This window comes from Coregonus clupeaformis, chromosome 11 (assembly GCF_020615455.1).
Source record: "Coregonus clupeaformis isolate EN_2021a chromosome 11, ASM2061545v1, whole genome shotgun sequence".
Classification (NCBI taxonomy): domain Eukaryota; kingdom Metazoa; phylum Chordata; class Actinopteri; order Salmoniformes; family Salmonidae; genus Coregonus; species Coregonus clupeaformis.
Genome location: NC_059202.1, coordinates 49,669,753 through 49,687,905, shown reverse-complemented (window position 1 = coordinate 49,687,905; position 18,153 = coordinate 49,669,753). Strand labels below are relative to the sequence as shown.

The 18,153-nt window shown below is 42.9% G+C and overlaps 1 protein-coding gene across 1 annotated transcript in view; it reads left to right on the top strand.

The window, feature by feature from the left end:
* Positions 1–18,153, top strand: part of LOC121577053 (contactin-1a) — a 111,241-nt gene that overhangs the window by 75,206 nt on the left and 17,882 nt on the right. Inside the window, exons 4-16 of the mRNA XM_041890768.2 lie at positions 1,571–1,697; positions 2,005–2,180; positions 2,798–2,893; positions 4,442–4,545; positions 4,842–4,944; positions 6,145–6,244; positions 6,423–6,604; positions 6,949–7,073; positions 8,260–8,377; positions 8,715–8,865; positions 9,872–9,999; positions 13,109–13,281; positions 14,907–15,030. Coding sequence (XP_041746702.2) covers positions 1,571–1,697; positions 2,005–2,180; positions 2,798–2,893; positions 4,442–4,545; positions 4,842–4,944; positions 6,145–6,244; positions 6,423–6,604; positions 6,949–7,073; positions 8,260–8,377; positions 8,715–8,865; positions 9,872–9,999; positions 13,109–13,281; positions 14,907–15,030 — 1,707 coding nt within the window. The remainder of the gene's footprint in view (positions 1–1,570; positions 1,698–2,004; positions 2,181–2,797; positions 2,894–4,441; positions 4,546–4,841; positions 4,945–6,144; positions 6,245–6,422; positions 6,605–6,948; positions 7,074–8,259; positions 8,378–8,714; positions 8,866–9,871; positions 10,000–13,108; positions 13,282–14,906; positions 15,031–18,153) is intronic.

The following is an 18,153-nucleotide window of genomic DNA, read 5'->3' as shown; positions in this document are numbered from 1 at the left end:
CAAATGGTTGGTACTAGGCCATCAAGCTATGTCAGTGTCAAGCACTTACACATTGTCCTTGTGTTGGAGTGTGTGTGAGCTTCATTCCTGTCCATTGCAATTGTTTTCTTATATTTTCTGAAGTATCTGATAAAATCATATTTTCTAAAGTCCAAGGTTCTCCCTCTCTTTCATTCTCATTCTCTGTCGCTCCCTCTCTCTCTCTCGTTCTCTCTCTCGCTCTCCCTCATTGTCTCTCTCTATATCTCTCTCTCTCACTGAGAATGAAGACTTATAATAGCAGTAAGGCACCTCAGGGGTTTGTGGTATGTGGCCAATATACCACTGTTAAGTACTTATGCACGAAGCAACGCCCTTAGCCGTGGTATATTGGCCATATACCACAAACCCCTGGTGCCTTATTGCTATTAAAAACTGGCTATTACAACGTAATTAGAGCAGTAAATAAGTAGTGTTTTGTCATATCCGTGGTCTACTGTCTGATATACCACAGCTTTCAGCCAATCACTATTCAGGGCTCGAACCACCCGGGTTTATAATAAGACATAAGCATTTTTGCTGTCAGGATATTGTGAGAATATGAATCCTTTGTCCTGGGTTTGTAAAGGTGGCAGTTAGCGTGTATTTCTTATATTTTTAGAGGAATTAATCTTCAGGGAATCTTTTAGAGGCATTGCTTGCCTATTTAGACAGATGAGATAAGTGCAGGATGTGTGTGTGTGTGTGTGTTGTGGTGTGTGTGTGTGTGCTCCTCAGTGACAGTGGCATAGAGGTGACAGATGTGCTTAGAGAGCGAGATCACACACACACACACACCTGAATGCACAGTCACGATCTGAGAGAATAATCAGCGTCTCAGGAACATTTAGCCTCATTGGTTATTCATTGCCTTGTCTTGCATTGCGTTTCTGTCTTAATCATGGGCGCTTTGTGATGCCTGTCTTTTTTAATGACTAATTGGATCTAATTATCCAAGTGTGTTTGTGTGTGTGCGTGCATGCATGCATGCGTGGCGCGTATGTTTTGATTGTGTGTGTGCATTCGTGTGTGCTTGCACACGCACGTGATCTCGTTATCAATGTGTGCTGACACCGGTGTTAAAGTCAGGTTGAATGAGGCCAGGCATTTCCATCAAAGAGATCTCTCTCTGGGTTTAGCTCACTAACTGCTTGTCTTGTCAGCTCTGAAGATGATGTTAATGGTATCTGAAAGGGGTTGGGTTAAATGTTTATTTCCAATTTAAGATTGGTATTAGCTTCCGACAATAATTGAACCAATGGGAGATGGTTCTGCGTATAGTAGGTTTGCCACCTGACATCCCTGTCAGAAGATATACAGTACTAAGAAATACCAAGGGTAGGAGCCGAATGTTTTCTTCGTGAAAGAAAATAAACTCAACTTCACATCACTTACTCACACGTCTTTTCCCGAGACCTGTGTCTTAGTCATTAGGCACTAAGCGAAAGAAAATTAACTGTAACAGGAAGGGACTATCCTGTCCATCTGTCTATCTGACCTAGTAGGTCCTGATTCATTCACCCTGTTTGTCTGTCTGTCTCTTTCCTCTCAGACGATGCTACAGGTTACGGGCCGGTGTTTGAGGATCAGCCAGTCGAAACCATCTACCCCGAGGAGTCGCCTGAGGCCAAAATCACCATGAGCTGTCGAGCACGAGCCAACCCACCTGCCACATACCAGTAACATATGCTCTGCTCTCCTCTCTCCTCACCCCCTTAAATACCACCTTCTGTGTGTGCTGTACTGTATGTCCCCCATCACTTGCCATCTCTCTGTCTTTCCTCAGCATGATGTCCTGCACAGGGCCAAGTCTGGAGGTTCTAATACATGACCTAAAAGGACCTTAAAACATCCAGGCCTCATTCGCCATGCAATTCATGAAATGTGGAAAAATGAATTGTGATAGATGTTTAAAATTAACTTGATTTTCTTCTTCTTCTTCTTCTTCTTCTTCTTCTTCTTCTTCTTCTTCTTCTTCTTCTTCAGGTGGAGGTTGAACAGCTGGGAGATAGACCTGGACGGTGATAACCATTACACCATGGTCGGGGGCAACCTGGTCATCTCTAACCCCATTAAGAACAAACACGTTGGGAATTACTCCTGTGTGGCCTCCAACGACTACGGCACCGTGGTCAGCCGAGAGGCCGTTGTCCAGTTTGGATGTGAGTGGATGAAACACTGGGGCGTGATCGGATCCTCCGTTAGTCGTTATGTAACACATTATCATAGGCAGAAAGGATGGAAGGACTTTTTTTTGAACAGCCCCTCAGGCAAGTGCTATGCTTTCATGCCTATATTAGTAGAGCTGTGATAGGGACTCTGGAGGGAGGCGGCAGTGCCACATCATAACAACTTTGGAAATGAAATTTGAATGGTCAAACTTTCAAGTGTGGCACGAGACAGAATCACTTCTGCTGAATCAATAGTTAGTTCCCTCCCTTTGAAATAGGACAGTTGCAAATTACAAGCCTGCTAGCTAAAGTAATGCAGGTCCTGGTTTTAAAGTGGTTTTGAGCTAGGAGGTAGGACAGGGTTTAAGAGGATTGGAGGATAAGTGTTATTACATAAATGAGGTGAGGGAGAGCATGACAGTGGATTCTCCAGGCTTGTTAATGAATCTGAACTCTCTGTCTTTCTCTTCTCTCGCCCCTTCCTCCTCTCCCCCATCACTCGCTCTCCCTCTTTCTCTCTCTCTCTCTCGCTCTCTCTCTCTCTCTCCTGCTTCCACCCCTTTCTCTCTGTCTCACTCTCGCTCACTCTCTCACGCTCTCTCCTCCAGACCTGGACTTCTTCTCGTCTGAGGAAAGAGAGGCGGTGTACGTGAAGGAGGGGCAGGGGGCAGTCCTGCTTTGCGCTCCTCCCCCACACTACCCAGGTAAGTGCTAAAGTTAATTATCTGATGCTAGGCTATTTCTACAGCTAATGCTAATACTACACACAGCTTGTGTCTTAAGACATGTCTTCAAAAATGTATCTTAAAATGTCTTAAGATGTCTTGAAAAGTATCTATGTCTTAGTTGAAGTGTCTCAAGACGTCTCAACTTAATGTCTCAAGATGTGTCGAGACATCTTAAGACAAAGTGTGATGGCTGGGTATGAACGCTATCGTGCTACGTTAACACTATAGTCTGTAGCATTGCACTTGTTACATGTGTCTCTATTCCAGTATTAAATCCAACAGTATGTTACAACTCAGGCAATTAACCCAGATAGTCATAACAGTGAAAAATCAATGAAAGTATGCCCCCTGCTGGTGACTGGCAGTACTCCTTCATGAGGCTGCTTCTGTTCTGACATATTGCAGGCTATATTCTCACACTGTAGCCCTGAGCTGAGTTTTACACTTCTAGTCTCAGTGTGGGGATGTGTGAGGCAAAATAAGCTGTTTTGAATGCTTTTTTATGTCATTTCATAAAGTAGCTTTGTATTCTTCATCAAAGGTACTTTACACTAATCTGTTCAGGTTTTCCTCTCTGAGTCTCTGAGTCGGGCGTGTTTCTTGGCCCTATTTTGTTCTCCTTTATTTCTCTATTTCTTCATCTTTGATCTTTGTTAAATAAACGTATTTGGTATCAAACGGGAGCTCCACTAGAATTTTGTACAGCAGATGTGCATGTTCATGGTTATGCAAATTATTCCAACCAAACCATTCTGTGAAATAATGGTAACGTTTTTCAGCTGCTGCCGCGGCTACAGAATGACAGTTCCTCAGTGAGACTTGTCCTCTTTTCATAGCGTCATGACGACAGTTTGATTGTTCATTGTTAGCTTTCATTTTGAAGGTCAATACCCGCTTGTGTAATGAATCCCTAAACAAACCCCAAATAAAGCATTTTGATATTCATATTTCACATTTATTCAAAGAGAGAGAGAGAGAGAGAGAGAGAGAGAGAGAGAGAGAGAGAGAGAGAGAGAGAGAGAGAGAGAGAGAGAGAGAGAGAGAGAGAGAGAGAGAGAGAGAGAGAGAGAGAGAGAGAGAGAGAGAGAGAGGGGTTTGGGTCAGCATGATAGTGTGGTTTGGGTCAGCATGATAATGTGGTTTGGGTCAGCATGATAATGTGGTTTGGGTCAGCATGATAATGTGGTTTGGGTCAGCATGATTGTGTGGTTTGGGTCAGCATGAGAGTGCGGTTTGGGTCAGCATGATAGTGTGGTTTGGGTCAGCATGATAATGTGGTTTGGGTCAGCATGATTGTGTGGTTTGGTGTGAAAATAGTATAAAAAAATAATATAAGAGCCAATTCCTCAGCCTCTCTCCTCGCTCGGCTCCATATTGGCACTCCGTCCCTCCCCCATCTCCTCTGTATTTGACTGACAGATTCAGGCTTGATTGAAAGGTTGAGGGTTGATTGACAGGTTGAGGGTTGATTGAAAGGTTGAGGGTTGATTGAAAGGTTGAGGGTTGTGTATCTTTTCTCCATAGACGAGCTGTCATTCCGCTGGATTCTGAATGAGTTCCCTATCTTCATCATGCTGGATAAACGTCGATTCGTCTCCCAGACTACAGGGAACCTCTACATCTCTAAGGTGGATTTCAGAATGTGTCTTTGACTGTCTGCAATGACACCCTATCATTTCACCCTACCACACTTTTTGACACCCTACCTGGTCAAAAGTAGTGCACTATCTAGGGAATAGGGTGCCATTTCTGACACACCATTTGAACTTTTTTGAGTGATGCTCACAGTTTATAGAAATTTAATAAATGCTGAATTTACAGCATCAACATTTTCACATAAAAACACGCAGTTACAAACATGTATTACATAATACAGGACATAAGATCAAATATGTTTACATAAATTGTTTATGTCTGTCACCAGGTGGACTCATCAGACAGTGGCAACTACTCCTGCTTCGTCTCCAGTGCATCCATCGCCAAGAGCGTCTTCAGCAAGTTCATCCCCCTCGTCCCCCTGGCTGAACGTTAGTTCCTGTTTTTCAGTTCCTGTTTTAACTGTCCTATATGTTGAGATAGGAATCTATTCAGCAAAGATTCCTGTCCCATCGTATCTAATAGTATGCACATACCATGACCTATAATAAAGTTATTGTTACCGGAAGATTTCAGTGATCACACAATTGCCCACTTTTTGTTTGGACGATATGAATCTGTTCAGTGAAGATGGGCACCATATTAACCAACAGTATGTGAGATCATTATCAAGGTGTTAGATATCACACAATTGCCTACTATTTGTAGTATGCTTAGGGTAGTAGAGTTGGTCCATCTTGTGACCTGTGAACCACATATGAACATTGATAAAGAGAGGTCGCTAGCAGGCGAGAACCCAGACAGTCTCCATCTCCGGAGTTGGAGTTTGACACCACAGTTGAAGTGTTGAGAGAGAGCCTTGTGTTTGTGTTGATTGTGAATGTGGGAAAGGCTTGAGGAGAGAAATAATTGAGATAGAGATGAAGAGAAGGCAGCAGCTTCACTTTCCTCAAGAGTTCATAAGTGATTACTTGTTTGTGATGTACTCTTAGTTGGTCCTCCTCGTTTGCTGAGTTATGCTAACATTACCTAGTACCAACCGAGCAGATGAATTAACACAAACGAGCATGTTCTTAGCCTGGTCCCAGATCTGTTTGTACTCTCTTGGCAACGCCTATGGTCATGTCATATTTGGCAATTACAAGCATGACGATTACCCAAGGAGTTGGCTATAGCACAAACATGGTAGGGAACAAGCTAGCATGTTGTGTTCTAGTTGAAAAGGTTGTAGGGGAGTACCGTAGTTTACCCGGCAACACTTCATGCTTTGTCATGCATATGTTTTATTATGACTACATTACTACAACACCACAGGGGCCTCTGGCTGTGTCGTGGCCCATATTTAGCACTGTATTGTACACTCATCCTGGAGGGCAGACTGAGCTGGAAACACTGTGTGTGTGTGTGTGTGTGTGTGTGTGTGTGTGTGTGTTGCAGCATAGCTAACGTATCCAACCTGACAGAACCGTTTACAATAAAGCACCTCCAACCATGCATCACCTTGTCTGTACACAGAGTTAACTAACATAACATTGTTGCTGCTCTAAGTTATTCTGCCTCCGAGGGGGTGTTATGAATAAACAGGTGACTCACGTCCAGTTGTTTCTATTTCCTGTTTCTCCACCAACCAGGTCCAATCAGGAAGTACCCTGCTGACATCAAAGTCAAGTTCCCAGACACCTACGCACTGGTGGGACAGAATGTCACACTGGAATGCTTCGCCCTGGGAAAGTAAGTCTGGTTATAGCCAATGCATTGCTACAAGTACATTTATTAGAGAATCACTTATACTAGGTATCCTAGGTCAGACTTAGAGTATGAAATGATTTATTGTAATACAGCTGTACTATAGATTCCCATGACACTCTTCTTTTCATTCTTCTCCCTTCCCATCCCTCTCTCTCCACAGCCCCATCCCTCAGATCCGCTGGAGGAAGATGAACGGAGAGCTGCCGTCCAATCACGACATCAGCATGGCGGGGGCCCACCTCCACCTGTACAACGTGCAGTATGAGGACGAGGGGACATACGAGTGTGAGGCCCTCAATTCCAAAGGGAAGGACTGGCACAAGGCACACCTCTCTGTAGAAGGTAGGGCTCTGTCTCTAGTCTTCTAATACCGTAAATATTCTCCAGCTTTGTAGTTGCAACTCAATGACTTGCAAATTGTTATGATTTAACACCTTTTCTCTCGGGCCTCATTTGAGTTGTGCAGGTAGCCTAGTGGTTAAGAGTGGTGGGCCAGTAACCGAAAAGTTGCTGGTTTGAATCCCCGAGCTGACTAGGTGAAAGATCTGTTGATGTGCTCCTGTAAATTGCTCTGGATAAGATTGTCTGCTAAATGTAAACATTTTCATGCATTGATGTTGAGCGCTGATCTCAAGTTAGGATTTGGGCCTTACACTGTCTGTTTTCCTCATCTCACTCTGTTCCAGCATTCCCGGAGTGGACAGAGTCCATCAACAGTACAGAGAAGGACATCAGTAGTAAATACACCATGTCCTGTGTGGCTAGCGGCAAGCCCAAACCCCACGTCCACTGGCTCAAGAACAGCTATGCCGTAAGAGAACTTTCACATACCCTTTTCACACTGCTGAGCTGAACAGAGCCGAGCCAAACAGAGCTGTGCTGAGCTGAGCTGGCCTGGTTTAGCACCCGTCATAGTTGCAGGAACCGAACTGGAAAAAACCATATGAAGACAAAATATCTGAGCCAGCACAGTGTGGTTGGGGTTGGCAATATAGTGTGAATCAGGCAATAGTGCTCCGTCAGCTATGGTGGATGCGTAACCAGGCCTGCTCAGTACAGCTTGATTTGGCTCGGCTCGGTTCGGTTGAGTCGTGTGAAAATTCCTATAGTGTTCCAGCAGGTCCCTTAGTTAGAAAAACACTACCCTCTCTGCCAAGGCCAGCAGCCAGCATCAGGGTGGCACAGTTGTGACAGGCCGCTGGCAGGGGTACTCTGAATAGTCTGAACACAGGGCACAGTCAAGACTCAGGAGAAGGTAGCTCTTGTTGTGTCTCAGAGGGTGCCAGTGTGGAGAGGAGAGAGGAGAGGAGGGTAAAGGAGAGGAGAGGAGAGGAGGAGAGAAGGCAAGAGAGGAGAGATGAGGGGTCCTGTGTGGCTCAGTTGGTAGAGCATGCCGCTTGCAATGCCAGGGTTGTGGGTTTGATTCCCATGAGGGACCAGTATGAAAATGTGTGCACTCACTACTGTAAGTTGCTCTGGATAAGAGCGTCTGCTAAAATGTAATGAGGAAAGGAGAAGAGAGAAAAAGGTACCTCTAGTTGTTTCCGGGGGTGCCAGCCCAAAGAGATTACATAATTAACTGCCATAGTAACTATCACCAACCCCTGTCAGGAGAGTAGGCAAGTGGGAGGATTCTGATGTCACTGTGATACTTCATTATGTATTAATGATGGTTTCATCAAGTCAAATAAAGCCATTTTAGTGCTATTTAATTCAACACTGCATCAATTGGTACACCGTATTCCTAGATTTCAAAAGCATTTTGATGTTTCAACGTCAACATTGAGGTTTCACAAAAGTGAAATCTCAATGTTGTCAGTATAACATCACAATTATTTATTGTGATGAAATCTCAATGTTGATATTGAAACATCAAAATGCTTTATTGTAAAATGACATTTTAGGATACCTTGCAATATTGAATTGAAGCAGATTGTTGTAATATTGAAATGCTGAAGGATATAATTGTGACATATTTATTTATTAATTTTCTGCAGTACAATAAGCATGATCTGAAGTTCAATGGTCTGACGTTTGAGGACTCTGGGATGTACCAGTGTATAGCAGAGAATCGCCATGGAGTCATCTATGCTAACGCAGAGCTGCGAGTGATTGGTGAGTCAAAGGCTCACATTCATCGTGATTGGCTCAGTCCAAAGACTAAAGGTCACCGCACAGACTAATTTGGAGTAAATTAAAACATGAAGTTGCCTTGTCAGTTTTCATTGAGGCTACGTTACACATAAACAAACAGCATAGTCCAATGAACAGACAGCATGCCCTTTTCAGCGATGACTTGATCCGAAACACGTCCTAATTATGGTAATGAGGCATGAACAGAAGTGAAATGCTAACACGCTTCTCTGAGATTTTTTCCACAACTTTTTTGAACAGAAACAGTGTAATGAATAAACCCTAGTGTAATGACTATTCTCTCTGTGATCCTATGCAGCGTGTGCACCTACGTTTGAGCACAACCCTGTGAAGAGGAGGATCCTGGGAGCTAAGAATGGCAGAGTGGTCATAGAGTGTAAACCTAAAGCAGCTCCCAAACCCTCGTTCTCCTGGAGCAAGGGCACTGAACTGCTCTTCAACTCTACCAGGTCAGCATCTGGGTTGGGTCTGGTTGGGTCTGGGGCCATAACTCATCTAAATGATCATGATCATCAGTCAAATTAGTTTTTGGTTTTGAGTCTCCTCAAAATTAGCCTTGTCTGATAGACTGAGTATGCTGTATTGTAGCGAACTCTTCTATCATTCGTTGGCATGCCATTCTCGGGACGACCAGGCTACTTCAAAATGTCTAGTCTTACTGTATGTATTGATATTTTGTCTTACTAATTTCAAAAAGAAGCTGAGTGTTAGGTTTGTATCACATTTAAGTCATTGGGGTTTAAGGTGATTTGTTACTTAGAATCCATTAAAATGTGTACGTCTCCTCTGTCTTCTCTCCTCTATCCCTTTAGCAGGGTAATGGGGATACTTTAGTTTGGCAGTGAGTACTGTGCTATAGTCTGCTTCCCTCTGCTTTCCGCCACGGACTGACTTTAAGCTTGCCATAAAGCTCATCAGACAGGACAGAAAGAGTCTGGCTGTGTAAGCCCCTGTCTTCCGCCCCTCTGCTCCTCAACCACTAAACAAGGCTAATCTGCCTTCACAAAGACCCACCACTCACCACAGGGGGTCGGACAGTGGGGCACAGGAATACTACTGTGTCATAATCACTATGAAACAAACTACTCAAGTCACTATGGCTTGAATAATCTCTGTCCCTCTCAAACTACCAAAATCACGCTCAATGATCGACCACTAACTCACTATGGAGGAATTATTCAATAACAGAGATGTCCAACATGACTGCTTACCTATCATGTAGGGTCTAGAGGGTTTTTCCTGTCCATGTGAATTCGAATGAGTGCTGAATAGAATGTTGCCTTACAGGATTTGCTCTTGTCATATTTGTATTGCCCTTCTCTATGTATGTTGTACACTCAGAGGATTTTGTGATCTTCAGTATAAGATCTCTTGTCATACAATATATTATCTATATCTGCATTAAGTAGCTGTATATGTGTTTTGTAACACTCACATATGTTGTGTTATCATCAGGGTGTTAATCTGGGAGGATGGTAGTCTGGAAATTCTGAATGTGACCAAAGCAGACGAGGGGCGTTACACCTGCTTTGCTGAGAATGATCAGGGCAAGGCCAACAGCACAGGCTCCCTCTCCATCACAGGCAAGCTACACACATACATGCGCGTACGCACACACACACACACACACTCATGGGCCTTGCACAATGGCAGTAGGTAGCAGATGGGATATTATAGCTTGTATTTGTTTTGTAAGATTTTCAAATTACAAGCATTCATGTTGTGAGCTTCTGTTAACTGTATGGCTTGTCAATTATTATTGTTGAGTACATGTTATGGTTATTACACTGAACAAAAATATAAACACAACATGTAAAGTGTTGGTCCCATGTTTCATGAGCTGAAATAAAAGATCCCAGAAATGGTCCATACGCAAAAAAGCTCTCAATTGTTGTGCACACATTTGTTTACATCCCTGTTAGTGAGCATTTCTCCTTCACCAAAATAATCCATCCACCTGACAGGTGTGGCATATCAAGAAGCTGATTAAACAGCATGATCATTACACAGGTGCCCCTTGTGCCGGGGACAATAAAAGGCCACTCTAAAATGTGCAGTTTTGTCACACAACACAATGCCACAGATGTCTCAAGTTTTGATTGAGCGTGCAATTGGCATGCTGACTGCAGGAATGTCCACCAGAGCTGTTGCCAGAGAATTGAATGTTAATTTCTCTACCATAAGCCACCTCCAACCTCATTTTAGAGAATTTGGCAGTACATCCAACCGGCCTCACAACCGCAGACCACGTGTATGGCGTCGTGTGGGCGAGCGGTTTGCTGACGTCAACATTTTAAACAGAGTGCCCCCATGGTGGCGGGATGGTTATGGTATGGGCAGGCATAAGCTACGGACAAAGAACACAATTGCATTTTATCGATGGCAATTTGAATGCACAGAAATACGTTGACGAGATCCTGAGGACCATTGTGAGGCCCATTTCTTTAAAGGTATCTGTGACCAACAGATGCATATCTGTATTTCCCAGTCATGTGAAATCCATCGATTAGGGCCTAATGAATTTATTTCAATTGACTGATTTCTTCATATGAACTGTAAACTCAGTAAAATCTTTGAAATTGTTGCATGTTGTGTTTATATTTTTGTTCAGTATATTATCATAAGGAATAGGGTGTCCACCCACTCTGCCCAGAGTGGATGAAAACACACTTTGGTGATGAAATTTCACTTCCTTATGTTATAAAATACATTTTACCAAGACAAATATGAGTGGGGTCTTTCTCTAACATATCATTAACATTATATCCAAAAAGTCTGATTTCTTAACCTAATACATCCGATAATAAGCACCAAGCTCTGTTGACAGAGCAGTGTCGTTTCTCGCAGCGACTTTTGAGGATTTTACATGTTGTGGTGGTCATCTGCAAAGTTGTTTCGGCGGGTCGCAAAAAGCAAAATTAGCATGACACGAGTTGAATTCAATGTGAAAGGCTTTGAAAATAAAAAGCTTACAGTACACTCAGTGCTCCGTTGAAGATACGCTTGTTTTTCAGAGAGATCTTTGAAAAATAACAAATGTCGCATTAATGTGAAAAGCATATACTAAAATATGAAAATACTACATGTCTCAAAATTGATATCTATCTTACCTCTCTATATTGTTTTATGTCCTCCGGATTCAAGAAAAAAGATGACGAGTTCAACGGTGAGCCAGTCAGTTTGCCTTAATTCTCGAACAGCATCCAGCCTAGTAGACCCATTACTATTTTCCAGATTTCTGACTACTTCTTTTCTCTGGTCTCCATTGATTTAGTTTCCCTAATTCTGGCCATCCTACAAGGGTAAAAACTCCAATAACTGTTTAATGGATTACGATAGAGACATGAGGTTTGGACCATTGGTTTTCTTAGATGAGTATCTATGCAATTATCTTTGCCATTGGTCAAAATATGCGTTTTTGATTGGACGCAATTTACACATTCATGTTATTCAATAATTTCATCCGAACTGCTCGCGCGCGTCAACGAGCGTCAGCGTAGCCAGGCACTAAAATAGAACTTGGTTCTATTTTTGACGCGTGACGCGTTGCAAGTCCCGCCTCTCCCATCTCCTCATTGGTTTTTAGGAGCATTTACCCACGTGGGTGATTGAAAGATGAACTGAGGTCCACACTCCAGTCCAGTTGGTGGTGGTGATGCACCTTAAAGTTGGTTGCCAACCGCCATATAAAGTTCACAGTAGATGAAGAAGTCTTAAAGAGGAGAGATTACTAGACACGAACTCGGTTTCCCCTTTTATCTGTGGATGAATTGTTGGAGTAGAAAACACACGATTTTGTGTGACTCAAAATGGAACAAAATTCTACAACAATACAGAAAAAAAGGACCTTGTGCATTTCAGGTAAAATAACAACAAAATGTTTATATCCCAGGACAAATTAGCTAGCAACAGCAAGCCAGCTAGCTAAATGAAGGTTTCATGTGTTTCGACCTGTCCCCAAATTAATGTAGTCGGTTCAGAGTTTGTTTTGATATTTCAACCTGCATGTCCTGATCACATATGATGTGGATGGACAAAATCAACATGCGACGAACGCGCATGCACTGCTTTGGTCAGCCTCCCGAGTGGCGCCGTGGTCTAAGGCACTGCATCGCAGTGCTAACTGTGCCACTAGAGATCCTGGTTCGAATCCAGGCTCTGTCGTAGCCGGCCGCGACCGGGAGACCCATGGGGCGGCGCACAATTGGCCCAGCGTTGTCCAGGGTAGGGGAGGGAATGGCCGGCAGGGGATGTTGGTAGAGCATGGCGTTTGCAACGCCACGGTTGTGGGTTCGATTCCCACGGGGGGGGGGGCAGTATGAAAAATTATGTATGCACTCACTAACTGTAAGTCACTAAATGACTAAAATGTAAAATGTAATGTTAGACATAGACCTGTAGAGCACTTACTGTGATCAATATCTTACCCTTCACTGTCCTCTACTGGTCAGAGATGCTCACTACCACTTAACTCCACTCAGTTCACATCAGTACAATTTTACAGTGTCTGACAAATTGCACATGTTTCGCTAAGGCTTGAATATTAAACTAAAGTGGATTTAGGCAGAGAATTGTACTGTAGAGTACATCCATTGCTGATCTTTCCACATTGTAGTCAGCACATTGTAGTCAGCAAAGCCCAGCACAGTCCTGCAAAGTTGACCATTTACCCCTTCCTTTTCTTCTCTCCAGAGGCCACTAAGATCACCTTGGCTCCGTCCAACGCAGACGTGATGGTGGGGGAGAGCGCCCACATGCAGTGTGCCGCGTCACATGACGCCACGCTGGACATCACATTTGTCTGGACCCTGGACACCCACGCCATCGACTTCGACCGGGAGGGATCCCACTATGAACGCAACCCAGTAAGAGATTAGAAGGCAGGCCAGAAAACATAGGGTTGACAGTTCAAATCCCGGGTATGGCCGAAATATTAAGTTAGTATTACTCTGGTGTAGCTCTGTAATACTCTGGTATAACTAATATCTCTGTAACACTGTAATACCACTGTACCTCTCTACTGTAATATCCTTTTAGCATCAGTTACTAAAAGACCCATGGACTGCTAAATACTGGTGCCTTGTATCAGTTTAACTGCAGTTTCCTTTCCACTCTCATACATTATCAATGTTGTGACCCACTCTCTGCCCGTGCAGCCTTAGCAGCAAGCAGCAGCTAGCGTTCCTCATCTGTCACTCCACAGGCTGGAGTATCTCCATAGTTGTGTACAAGGCTTATTTTCCCTCTCATAAAATTACAGCGTGCTCCAGTTGATTTTATTTATGTAGCATCAGAATATTATGATTCATATTATAGTAAGTAAGTTAATATAATGCTGCCTTGATATTCTCAATAGGAGGATTTCTTAAACAGAAAATATGGCTGTCATTGTAAATAAGCATTTGTTCCTAACTGACTCACCTGGTTAAATAAAGGGTAAATGAGATAAATAGTGCTTCTTTGACCTTGGTATGCTTCATGTTGTGAGAGTGCAGTTCACATAAAATAACGTGAATGGCTACTGTAGATATTCTGCAGGCTTCTGTGGTTAAATATTCTGTCTATGAAATATTCCCATTGAGAATACTAAAGAAGCACCATGTTATATTCGGCAAACAAGGCAGAAGGGTGATAGCCCTCTGGTACAGCTCCCTGTTGTTCTCCTGATTGGATGTTCAGATCTCTGTATCCCTGCTAGTCTCTTCCCACAGCCTATGTAGTGACGTGAGTCTGGCAAGCGGGACTATATCCCTCAGGACTTGGAAAGTTGTAGCCTTGTTACAATATACACTATGTTAACGGCTAATTGGAAGATGGGAAGTGGGACATTTTGTCTAGCTGGAGGTCATGAGACATTTTACAACAGCCATAATATTTTCAAAAGATGGCCCACATGGACAAATAGAACCCAGAATAATATACCTGTATTGTGATACATAAATACAACCCAGAATAATATACCTGTATTGTGATACATAAATATAACCCAGAATAATATATCTGTATTGTGATACATAAATAGAACCCAGAATAATATACCTGTATTGTGATACATCAATAGAACCCAGAATAATATACCTATATTGTGATACATCAATAGAACCCAGAATAATATACCTGTATTGTGATACATAAATAGAACCCAGAATAATATACCTGTATTGTGATACGTAAATAGAACCCAGAATAATATACCTGGATTGCGATACATCAATAGAACCCAGAATAATATACCTGTATTGTGATACATAAATAGAACCCAGAATAATATACCTGTATTGTGATACATAAATAGAACCCAGAATAATATACCTGTATTGTGATACATAAATAGTGTTGTAAGTGTAGCTAAGTGTCTGTTCTAACTGAAATGACTATAGCTGAGAGGTTGTGTGTCTGCACAGAATGAAATAGGACACTATTATCATAATGGTACACTATTACTGGTATTATACCTCATCTCTGGATGTGTCCTGTTGTCCCTGTTCAGAATGGCGCTTCCAGTGGAGAGCTGCTCATTAAGAACACCCAGCTGAAGCACTCTGGACGTTACACCTGCACCGCCCAGACCCCTGTGGACAACGTCACCGCATCCGCCGATCTGGTCGTCAGAGGTACGTCACACACGCACACACACACACACACACACACACACACACACACACACACACACACACACACACACACACACACACACACACACACACACAGCACTAGAGTTGAGAAGGTGGGAGGTAAGTGAGTGGATTGCTAGACAGAGAGTGGGAGATGATTGATGCAACATTTTCTCACTCTCTGTCGAACCTGTAATTTGTCTCCATATCTGCTCTGTATATTAGTTCATTAAACAGATCTCATTTCTATAAGGTAAGAGGAGCTGCCCTCTGAAAACAAAGTAAATGACAAATCAAAAGACAAGTTACAGTAGCTGGCTTAAATAGCCCCTATAAACTAAACTCTTAACACAGAGGGGGTGTCATAAATTAGTCTGCAAAATCTTTCCTACTTTATTTGGCACAAATATTTTTATGAAGAGTGTGTGTGTGTGTGTGTGTGTGTGTGTGTGTGTGTGTGTGTGTGTGTGTGTGTGTGTGTGTGTGTGTGTGTGTGTGTGTGTGTGTGTGTGTGTGAGGGGTTGTAAATCTAGCCAGAGTTGTTTTATGGGCTGATTTGTCAACTCTGTGGCTCTGTCAGAGCAGTGGAAAAAACACTGTAGGAGGAAATGCCTTTTGTCCTGGAGCCTGGCCAACCACTGGAGAAGAGGCACATGTCACAGAGCCTCACACCATGGCATTTTTAAACACACTACTTTAGTTATCTGTGCTACCCCGCTGCATCTCAGTATAGACGGCATTAGGCTGGAGAGTGTTCCAGCCACCAAGCTCCTAGGCTTGTGTGTACAGGCATACAGTGAAGGAAAAAAGTATTTGATCCCCTGCTGATTTTGTAAGTTTGCCCACTGACAAAGAAATTATCAGTCTATAATTTTTATGGTAGGTTTATTTGAACAGTGAGAGACAGAGTAACAACAAAAAAATCCAGAAAAACGCATGTAAAAAATGTTATGAATTGATTTGCATTTTAATGAGGCAAATAAGTATTTGACCCATCTGCAAAACATGACTTAGTACTTGGTGGCAAAACCCTTGGTGGCAATCACAGAGGTCAGACGTTTCTTGTAGTTGGCCACCAAGTTTGCACACATCTCAGGAGGGATTTTTTGGTCTCATCTGACCACAACACTTTCACCCAGTTCTCTGAATCATTCAGATGTTCATTGGCAAACTTCAGACGGGCATGTATATGTGCTTTCTTGAGCAGGGGGACCTTGCGGGCGCTGCAGGATTTCAGTCCTTCACGGCGTAGTGTGTTACCAATTGTTTTCTTGGTGACTATGGTCCCAGCTGCCTTGAGATCATTGACAAGATCCTCCCGTGTAGTTCTGGGCTGATTCCTCACCGTTCTCATGATCATTGCAACTCCACGAGGTGAGATCTTGCATGGAGCCCCAGGCTGAGGGGAGATTGACAGTTATTTTGTGTTTCTTCCATTTGCGAATAATCGCACCAACTGTTGTCACCTTCTCACCAAGCTGCTTGGCGATGGTCTTGTAGCCCATTCCAGCCTTGTGCAGGTCTACAATCTTGTCCCTGACATCCTTGGAGAGCTCTTTGGTCTTGGCCATGGTGGAGAGTTTGGAATATGATTGATTGATTGCTTCTGTGGAAAGGTGTCTTTTATACAGGTAACAAGCTGAGATTAGGAGCACTCCCTTTAAGAGTGTGCTCTAATCTCAGCTCGTTACCTGTATAAAAGACACCTGGGAGCCAGAAATCTTTCTGATTGAGAGGGGGTCAAATACTTATTTCCCTCATTAAAATGCAAATCAATTTATAACATTTTTGACATGCGTTTTTCTGGATTTTTTGTTGTTATTCTGTCTCACTGTTCAAATAAACCTACCATTCAAATTATAGACTAATCATTTCTTTGTCAGTGGGCAAACGTACAAAATCAGCAGGGGATCAAATATTTTTTTCCCTCACTGTATCTTCAATGAGACATGCAGGTCAACGCATCGTCCAAAAAAGCCAATCAGAGAATGTTCATCCTAAAAGGTCTGAGGAGGTTTGGCAGTCCAAGACCTGAAAATATACGTCCTGTGGTGGAGTATGCTGTTGCCGTGTGGCATTTCAACCTCACTGAGAAACAGAACCAGGCCTTAGAGAGAGTCCAGAGGCGGGCCGTCAAGATCATTCTAGGTTCTGGCTACACAACATACTCAGCAGCCTGCCAAACCCTACAGATGAAACCATTGCAGCAGAGACATGTGGAGCTGTGCCTGAAATTTGCTCTCAAGCTGCGAAGTTCAAACAAATTCTCCAGCTGGCTGCCACCTACGAGGGATCAGCGACCCGGAGTAAGAACAAGGCAGGACGGGCAACTACGGGAGATCAGATGCAACCCTGAACACTACAGAAAAAGCCCAATATCATAATTAATTAGGCTTTTAAACTGACACTAGATGGGGTAAATAATTAATTTTTATTAATGTGTTTCTCCTTTTAATCATGTTTATGCTCTTAGTTTCTTACAGTTGAAGTCGGAAGTTTACATACACTTAGGTTGGAGTCATTAAAACTCGTTTTTCAACCACTCCACAAATTTCTTGTTAACAAACTATAGTTTTGGCAAGTCGGTTAGGACATCTACTTTGGGCATGACACAAGTATTTTTTCCAACAATTGTTTACAGACAGATTATTTCACTTATAATTCACTGTATCACAATTCAAGTGGGTCAGAAGTTTACATACACTAAGTGCAGAAAATGCCAGAAAATGATGTCATGGCTTTAGAAGCTTCTGATAGGCTAATTGACATAATTTGAGTCAATTGGAGGTGTACCTGTGGATGTATTTCAAGGCCTACCTTCAAACTCAGTGCCTCTTTGCTTGACATCATGGGAAAATCAAAAGAAATCAACCAAGACCTCAGAAACATAATTGTAGACCTCCACAAGTCTGGTTCATCCTTGGGAGCAATTTCCAAATGCCTGAAGGTACCACATTCATCTGTACAAACAATAGTACGCAAGTATAAACACCATGGGACCACGCAGCCATCATACCGCTCAGGAAGGAGACGCGTTCTGTCTCCTAGAGATGAACGTACTTTGGTGCGAAAAGTGCAAATCAATCCCAGAACAACAGCAAAGGACCTTGTGAAGATGCTGGA